Source organism: Rhinolophus ferrumequinum, chromosome 7 (genome assembly GCF_004115265.2).
Source record: "Rhinolophus ferrumequinum isolate MPI-CBG mRhiFer1 chromosome 7, mRhiFer1_v1.p, whole genome shotgun sequence".
Lineage (NCBI taxonomy): Eukaryota > Metazoa > Chordata > Mammalia > Chiroptera > Rhinolophidae > Rhinolophus > Rhinolophus ferrumequinum.
In genome coordinates, this window is record NC_046290.1 from 99,991,391 (window position 1) to 100,001,041 (window position 9,651).

General features: G+C 41.2%; 1 protein-coding gene across 2 annotated transcripts in view; it reads right to left on the bottom strand.

Moving 5' to 3' along the window:
• The window catches only part of NIPSNAP2 (nipsnap homolog 2), a 30,872-nt gene extending 21,761 nt beyond the window's left edge, over positions 1-9,111 (bottom strand). The window contains exons 1-3 of one of the 2 annotated variants that reach the window (XM_033110258.1): positions 8,931-9,104; positions 487-626; positions 359-404 (exon numbers count right to left, since the gene is read on the bottom strand). In XM_033110258.1, coding sequence (XP_032966149.1) covers positions 359-404; positions 487-626; positions 8,931-9,022 — 278 coding nt within the window. In that variant the 5' untranslated portion in view covers positions 9,023-9,104. Of the gene's footprint in view, positions 1-358; positions 405-486; positions 627-8,930 lie in introns of both variants that reach the window. The other variant, XM_033110259.1, reaches the window with a different exon arrangement.
• Positions 9,112-9,651: the final 540 nt, after the last annotated feature.

Genomic DNA, 9,651 nt, shown 5'->3' on the forward strand with positions numbered 1-9,651 from the left:
CTACAGCTCTCTAGAGATGGGACATATACGAATGTATTGAAGCAGAGACAGGAGGGTCTACAGAAAGGAGTCAGGCACTGGGTGACTTAATGGATTAGACAGCCTTGCAAGGTTCCTTCCAACCTTAAGGGTCTAGAAACATTCTAGAGTTTGACAGTTTATGTAATGATTTAGCTGTATGAGTGCTAACGTCAAAATGCCATTGGTAATCCCACACAGAGCTCAATTTAACAGCCTCTGAACATTCAGCCTTAATAAGAGAGAACAAAGATCTCACTCTGCTATCAAGTGTTAGCTGAACCAACAAATACTAAAATCATTATTTTTCCCCAAGGAAAGGACAGTTTGGTATACACACCAAATTTTGTTGTATGCTTCTAGGCATTCCGGCTTAACGTTGTGAACTGAAACAAAAGAAAAGTCAATGATAAACTTATGAACAAAGGGAGAAAAGTCAACTATGAAGACAGCAGACCTATCACTCACACTGTAATTTGTATAGACTGCTTGTTTCCTTTTTGGCTAGAAGATTAGAATGAGCATCTTTTCTTGGATCAACTTTCCGGACAAATAAGGATTTTAACCAGCTGTCTTCTCGAGGTCTGTTATTGGAAGACGTCAATCTCCTATGGTATAACACATACAAAAATCTGAGTCTCAATAGAGGTACAAACATTTCAGTGTCTTTAGGTAGTATCACATAGTACACTGTTTTCATAAAGTCATCAATCCATTTAGCAAACATGCCTTGAGCACCTCTTCTAGACACTGTTCTAGAACCTGGGATACCACAAAACCTCTGCTTTCCATTATGTGTGCTCTCAACAGCAGGTGCGAAGTGTAAAAGAAGTGGCTCTTCTAACAGAGTTCTCATGTTTATCTTTGCAATTTCCGCTGTGTTTTCCCTCCTGCAAAGCAATTTTTGACTTAGAAAATATACACATGGAAATCTAGAGTAGCCAAACTCACAGAGAAAGGAAGTAGTAAGGTGGTTATCAGGGGTTGAGGGCAGAGTTTCATTTTGGGAAGATGAAAATTTTTTGGAGATGAATGGTTGCACAATAATGTGAATATTGTAATACCATTACTGAACTGTACACTTAAAAATGACTAAAACTGCAAATTTTATGTTATCTATACTTTACCAGAATAAAAAAATGTGGAAAGCAATATATAGGGAAATGAATTCTGTGTTTAAAAATATTTTATTTTACCCTTAACTAAATTAATCTTAAAATCCAGATTTTTAAATGTCTAAAAATAAAACCTCTAAGAATACAAACTTCATTAACACATAATTTGCTAATTTTTATCTCATAACAATTTCTATTATACATGCTTTCAGAAAGTGAAGATAAATTTGACTTAAGTAACAAACTATACTTTAAACCACAAACTTTTTCTTTCTTCTCTAAAAATGAAATTTATTGAGGTCACATTAGTTAACATTATGTAATTTTCAAGTGTACAAAATTTTAATCTCACATCTGTGTACTCTGATTTGTTTTCCTTTAAAAATTTTTTTTTATTTTTTTATTTTCGTGTGTACTCTATTCTGTGCTCATCACCCAAAGTCTCCTTTCCTTCCATTACCATATTCCCCTCCTGCCCACTTTTCCCTCTTGGAATCACCATTCTATTGTCTGTGTCTCTGAGTTTATTTTTCAGTGCATACCTCCATATGCTGGTGAGTGGGATTACACATTTGCGTAACCTCCCTAGACAGCAGTGTGGTCCTATGAAAATTAAAACTGTTAGGCCTTTGGCCCAATAATTGCACTTGCAGTTATGTCTACAGGCAGCTATATTTAGATTAAGTACACAAAGTTGAATGCACAAGAACATTCATTACTGCCTTGTTTCCAGTTTGTTCCCGGTACAGGCAATTTGGATATCTATTAAAGGGACTGGTCAAATGAATTAGGGAATATCGCAAATCAGAATAGAATGCAGTTATTTAAAAAAATGAGGTAGATGGGATTGCAAATTGGAAAACAGTATGGAGGTTCCTCAAAAAATTAAAAATAGAACTACCTTATGATGATCCAGCAGTTCCACTCCTGGGTTATTTATCCAAAGAAATCCAAAACACTAATTCAAAAAAATATAAGCACCCCTATTTACTGAAGTTCTATTCACAATAGCCAAGATATGGAAACAACTGAAATATCCATCAACAGACAATTGGATAAAGAAATTGTGTTACATTTATACAATGGAGTATTACTCTGCCATAAAAAAAAAAAATGGAATCCTACCATTTGCAAAAACATGGATGGACCTAGAGTATATTATGCTAAGTGAAATACATCAGATTGAGAAAGACAAATACTGTATGATCTCACTTATGCATACAATCTAAAGGACAATAAACAAACAAAACAGAAACAGACTCATAGATACAGAGAACTTATGGTTAATAGTAGGGGGATTGGGGGACTGGGTGAGAAAGGTGAAGGGATTAGGAAGTACAAATTGGTAGTTACAAAATAGTAATGGGGATGTGAAACACAAGTATGGGGAATATGTTGTAAAGACTTCGTAGGGTGTCAGATGGGTGCTGGACTTACCCGTGGGTTCACTTCATAGATTATATAAATGCGTAACCACTGCACTGTAAACCTGAAACTCATATAAAATAATATTGAATGTCAACTATAACTAAAAAATATATATAGTATATATGAAGGTATGACAATTAAGTTTGCGAACTTGTTGCAACAATGTTGCTAAACTTTTTTGATATCAGAGGGAATATTCATTATGAATTTGTACCAACTGGACAGTTAACCAAATTTATTATTTGGAAGTGCTGAAAAGGCTGCGTGAAAAAGTTAGACAACTTTAACTTTTCGCCAACAATTCATGGTTCTTGTATCACGACAATTCACCAGCTCACACGACACTGTCTGTGAGGGAGTTTTTAGCCAGTAAACAAATAACTGTATTGGAACACCCTCCCTACTCACTTGATCTAGTTCCCAATGACTGCTTTACCAGAAGATAAACGAAATATTGAAAGCAAGACATTTTAATGATATCCAGGACATCAAGGGTAATACAATGACAGCTCTGACGGCCATTCCAGAAAGAGTTCCAAAATTGCTTTGAAGGGTGGACTAGGCACTGGTGTCAGTGCATAGCTTCCCAAGGGGAGTGCTTCGAAGGTGATTATAGTGATATTTAGCAATGAGGTGTGGAGCACTTTTTCTAGGATGAGTTCGTGAACTTAATTGTCAGACCTCGTATATAGTCACGGGATGTACAGTACAGCCTAGGGAATATAGTCAATGGTATTGTAATAGCTGTGTATGGTGCCAGATGGGTAGTAGACTTGGTGGGGTTATCACTTTGTGAGGGGTGTAAATGTCTATTATGCTGTTTTGTACACCTGAAACTAATGAATAACAACAACAAAAAGATTGAGGTAGATCTATACGCACATATTTCAGAGAGATATTATGTTGTAAAAGCAGGCACATAACAGTACCATAAATACACACACAAGGTGAACTGCTAATAGTGAATAGCAGCCTTTTTCTTTTTTTGCTGGAAAAAAATTGACTTGCTGCTTTAATGAACAAACATTACAATTTTCTCCCTCTAAGAGGTTCTCTGATTAAAACTAAATCATAGAATATCATCATAAACAGCTAGAAATCAGATAAAAAGGCTTTTGAATGATGTAAGCTTACAAATAAACAAACAAAAAATATATAAATATAAAATTAATAATTTCTATAAATAATGATCAAGAAATATAAAGTATTTTTTCAAATCCTTCAAAGATTAAAAAGCAGCAAGCTCACAGAAAACAAGCAAAATAAGTTAATATGAGCCATGCAATTTTTCTTATAATAAGTGGAGACAAATATATAATCTTAAATGGCATTTGTATAAAGAAGTTGGAAATTCTTCTATTTTTCTTTTACCATGTTAAAATTTCATAGAATTAAGAAAGTGTTAACGGTGGTATCCCTGAGAGAAGGAGTTAAAAAATTAAGTCTTTAAAACTACTTTTTCAATAAATAAACTTTTACAATTAAAATAAATTATATATAAAAACTATTAGCCCTTTACAAAACCCAAAATCATATGGTATTTATTTCTGTTTTCAATTCACTCTTTGATTATGTAAATAAACTCATTCGGAAGAAGGCAATTATCCAAATGAATCATGCTAAAATTCATTTCAATAAAAATAAAAACATTTTGTCAATAAATTCTTAAATAAATTTCACCACGATTCATTTGGAGAATTTGCATGAAGCAAAATGGCAAGTATATAAAATTAGTGTATAAAATTTCTACAAAGTAGAAAGTTTTAATATTTGTTAGAGGAACTTTGTATAATTCTTGTTTTTCTTTATTTTAGATTTTAAGTTCACTAAACAGAAATTGTGTTTAAAATTTTTGGTTAAATAAATTGTGAGAGCTTAGGAATAACAATTAGAAGCAATTAAGGAAGGGGTACCATGAAAGTTTCTAAAAATATCAGTTCTAGGGAATTTAAAATATGAAATACTTACCAAAGCAAGTACTACTAATGGTTTTTACTGTATCCTTCCAGAAATGCATACACAAGCATACGCACATATGTTGATATTTAATTTCTATGGCATTTAATACTTTATAAAATGAGAGCGTATAAACAATTACCGGCAGATTAAAACCTGGAGGGGGAAAAATTCCAAAATAATTTTTCTCTTTTTTAGAATTTAAGGGGATTACACGTTAATAAGTACATATTCCCTGCTAGGCATTGGACTAAACAGTTTGTCCATGTCACCTCATGTAGCCCTCAGAACAATCTAGCAAGGTAAGTATTATCGAATGTTAAAGATTGGCTCAGAGAGGCAATTTATGACCTGAGTTAAGAAGTGGTAAAATAAATATATAAACCTAGATCTATGAAGTTCAAAATATTTTTACTAATAAGGGATGCCTTCCAAACACAAATCTCCCCATCTGAGCATTTGTTCCAGGTTTTAATAATACCAAAGAGATGTACTTTAGAATGGGTAAAACGAGGTCAGAGATATGGAAATGTTTTGTAAACTAAAGATAAGCCTAAGAAGTAGTCAATACTACAGGCCACACATTAAGACCCTGATTGGTGTTTGCTTGTGAATTTGGGTAGCAACTGACAAATGAAAAACAGTCTGGCCCAGCATTACCCCCAACTGACTGTCAAACTCTGAAATCTTTCCAGTGTCAGGTAACCAAAACTGCCTAATGTGCCCCGGTCATCTAGCTGTCCAAGTTGAATCATGGAAGGGGGTAGAAGCAGCTATAGCAATAGCTGACAGGGTGGTAAGATTGGGGCTGGGGGTCTTTAATGACAATGACAAACACCATAATCAGCTGTCTTTATCAATTCATATACATGTTATGTGGCATTTTACAGAGGGTGAGGTGTGGGCAGCACATTCCATAAAGCACTATACTTTAAATAGCATAAGCATTATGCGCCAGGCTCTGTGGCTATAAAGATGAATCAGACGCCTAGTGTGTGCAGACTCAGGGGAAAAACCTATTAGTAAACAGCTAGAGTGACCATGGACACTGCAGACTCACACACACACCGTGGGAGCTCAAGGGAATGAACCGTTAGCCTGGCCCGAGAGAAGCAAGAGGGACTCCAGTGGAGGCATTCTGGCTGTTTTGGAGGAGAAGAAAGACGGACAAAGCAGGTTGTAATACCAGTCACAGGGAACATGTCTGGGGCGTGGAGTCACGACACTGCATGGCACATTTCTGGAATAGCAGAGTTCAGTGAAGCAGAGCAGGGTATGGGAGGATGGCGAGAGGTGACTGAGGGCAAGGGGCAGGGTGGTCAGGCTCTTGTGTACCGGGCCTATCAGTGGGGCTTTACCCTGTACACGGAGCAATGCTAGCAAGTTTTCAAAAAAATTCTAGGTGTGAAAAGCAGCCCGGCGGTGCCATGGCAGATGGACTGCAGCAATAAGGCAGGGAGCATGCTGCCCAGAGCTGAGCTAGGGGGGTAGCCACAGAAGGCATGCTGGAGGGAGCTGGGCGGGAATGGGAGGGGATGGGCTTAGGGAAGACCTTCAGGTTTCTGGCCTGAGTCACTAAATAAATGAAAGATATTCCATCATTGGGGAGAGAGAACCCAGTAGGAGTATGCAGGCTTTGGAGGAGGAAGATTAATTAAATTCTGGGTACATAAACATCTCAAGCAGCTGTGGGACACTTAATGTCCACTAAGTAGTTTGAACTCTGGGCCTGGCACTGGGCAGAGCTAAGTAATTAGTGCTGGCAAGTAAGTCTCCCAGCAAGACTTCTTCCTGTCCTTCTGAAATCGCTCTTACAAGGTTACCCACAATACCTGTTGGCAAATCCAGTTTTCTTCTGTCATCTTAACCTTAAAGCAGCAGCTGGCACAGTTGACCACTCCTCCTTGAAATACCTCTCCCTGGGCAACGTCATACAACAATGACCTCACTAGCAGCTCTTTCTTCTTCCTATATCCAGCCTGTAAATGACACATCCCAGGGTCTGTTTCTGTACCCCATCTCTAGCCACACTCTCCTCCAGCAATCTCACTCACTCCTATGGTTTTAAAAAACATTTTATTATGAAAAATCCCAATCAAATACAAAACAGTGTACTAAAACTCATGTATCTATTACCAACATTTTGTACTCCTATGTGCTGACAACTCCCAAATGTTACTTGTCCTTTGAGGAGTCATAGGTTAAACAGGTCAACTGCCTACTTGGCCTTTCCATGTGAATAACTCATAGCCATCTCAAACTTTACCCAGTTCAAAACTGGTCCCCCCACACCACACCTGTTCCTCCTCCTCTGAATTATGAGTAAGCAGGCAGTGGTGAGGACCTTGTGTGCCTTATTCACTGTTTCCAACAGCACCCAGCGTATGGTGGGCACTCATATACCTATGGAACAGATGACTCTCAGTAAATGGCATGGCCATCCACCCAGCCCACCCAGTTGGTCATTACCCTTGATTCTATCCCCTTTCACAAGTCAGACTTATCTTTTAAAAACGTAGCTCAGATCATGTCACATGAGAGTTTATACGTTTAAATGTTTTCCATGGCTCCCAGAATAAAATCCAAACTCTCTAGGACGGCTTGCAAGCCTTGTAATTATCGGCACCGCCTCCTTGCCACCTGTCCTCTAGCCAGTCTTCCCTTCACCTCTGCGCTCCAGCCTCCTAGACTTTTCTGGGGTTTCCCAGCATGTCTTATTCCTTCCCACTCGGGCTTTTCATTCACTCTGTCCCTTCAGATGTCAGCTTTACATCACCTTCTTGGAGAGACCTTCCACCATGTCATGTTGTGGGGTCCTGGATTTTCTCTCACAGTACCTACTTCAATCTGTGAGTCTGTCTGGGTTTTTACCTCTGCCATGACATCCTGGGGATAGTGACCATAGCTATTACGCTCAGCTCCACAGAGCTTCCAAGACATTGTATTCAACAGTTGATAAAATCAGATAACTAACTGGGTCTAGACTGAATCCTAAAGAACACCTACAGTTAAGGCAGACTAGAGCCCAGGCAGTTTTAGTCAAAAGGTACAGGGGACCTGAGAGAGTAATCAAAGAGCCAATAGGTTGGACAGAGATATGAATTCCAAGGTCAGGAGCATTTGGAGCCAGCAGGAAGTTGGGGTACTGGGCAGACCCAGGTCTCATTCTCCAGTTTCCTAGTTTTGTGACCTTGGGCACTTTAGGTAATCATGTTGGGTGAACACCTTCAGTCTCAGCTCAAAGAAAAAACTATGAATTTCATGGGCTCATTATCACCTGTGTGAAAAAAATAAGACTCACAGTAGATGCTCAAAAAACAATAAAAATAAAAGGTTGATTTGTTAATCAACTTGAAAACATAAACATCAAATTTAGAAATACAAGTTGAGCATCAGTCCTAGGAAGGGTGCTGGGTCTGAAGCCTGACAAAATTGACCTCAAATGCCCTTTCTAGCTATGTATCTCTCACCCTTTGAGGTTCTACCTCATCTCTACAAGGCAGAATCCCATTACTTACCTGAGATTACTACTACTAGGATTTAATTAAATAAGCCATATTATATAAAGCTCCCTGGCCCATAGTAAAAGTTTAACAAACAGGTAGTTTTCTTCACTTTTTCATTATTGTCAACTGCACTTTCTAGAGGCTCATTATTTAATTAAAAACCAAAAATAACATTTAAATTACCCAATCTAAAGAAAACAAGGAAGCAAATCTGTAAGTTAGTAAGGACTTTGGGTTTTTTTTTTTTTTAATGTTGAAAATGGAACATGGTTATGTCAAAGTGATGGATTCTGAAAATCGAACGTTTAATCTGTTGAGGTTAGAAAAAAAGTTAAAACATGAATCCAACGCCTACTTGTAAATACTTGTTGATCCACTACCCACTTTTAAATGCACGTCAAAAGCATCCTAGTACTGGGATGTCCTCATTGACCCCCGCCACCCCTTCAATGAGGGCTCACCCGGGACTGTGCGTTATTCATCCTCACAAAAACCTAAGAGGTAAGTGGTATCTCTACTGCTACTGCTTATGCCGACACCGAAGCTTTGCGCGGGCAAGCAGCTTTCTCAGCACGCCCGGCCGGAAGCCGGCAGGCCGAATCCAGGGCCTGCGGTCTCCACTGCGCGCCGATGCTTGGCCACGGCTGCGGGTCAAGGTCCCGCAGGCCCGGCCAGCATGGCTGGCGGACGTGGCCTCGGCGCTGACCGCCGTCCGCGCCGTGACCTTGAGCCAGCCGGAAAGGCACTCCGACCCCGCCGAGGCTCCCGCCGGCCTCGGCCCTGCAGACCGCGGCCTCGGCGCGGGCGCCCTGCCCCATGGGAACGGGACCGGGGCGGGGACCCATGCCGAGGACCCCGCACCCTCCGCCCCGCGGCGGCCCCTCCCCGAAAGGGCGGCGCTGCTCACCGGAGCCCGGGCAGGAGGCTGCAGGGGGCGGCCCGCCGCAGGACGCAGCCGGCCGAGGCCGCTCCGCCGGCGCGAAGGACTCGCGCCGCCATCTTGCTCCGGCGCCTCGGTTCCCACCGCCTGGGCCGCCGCTGACGCCGCCGCTGTCTCCGCGACCCCTCCCCCGGCCGCGCGGGCCAAGGCTGGGGCCGGGCGGGGCGGGGCGGGGCGGGGCGGGGCGCGCGGCCGCTGTGTTGGGCGCCGCCGCCAGGGGGAGCAGGGCGACGCCGCGGCGGCAGAGTGCGCAGCGCGTCCCGAGGGAGGCCGGGCAGCCGCGAGAAAGGAGCTGGAAGCCGGAAAAGGGTTTCCAGACGATAACCTCCAGCGAAAGGAGGGGGTGCCCCGAACAGGGTGCGCAAAAGGAACATGGACAAGGCTTGAACGTACGTGGAAAGATCCACAAGAAAAGAGTAATAATGTTGCTAGGGGAATCCAGGGCCTTGGGGGCAAAGCTGGGAGGCAGGCTTCTCCCCGAATACCTTACGAATTTTGTAAACATAGTGCCTTTTCAATATAAGTAAACACATACTTGAATGAAAACATTTTGGATGAAAACATTCTCCAGTTCCCGCATAGGCTTGGAACTCCAGTGGGCAGGCAGGCACAAGCCCCATTTCTGCTCTTAAGCCGTCCCAGTTTAGTGGGGTAGAATGTGAAATGATTGGATCAATTGTTGACTTGG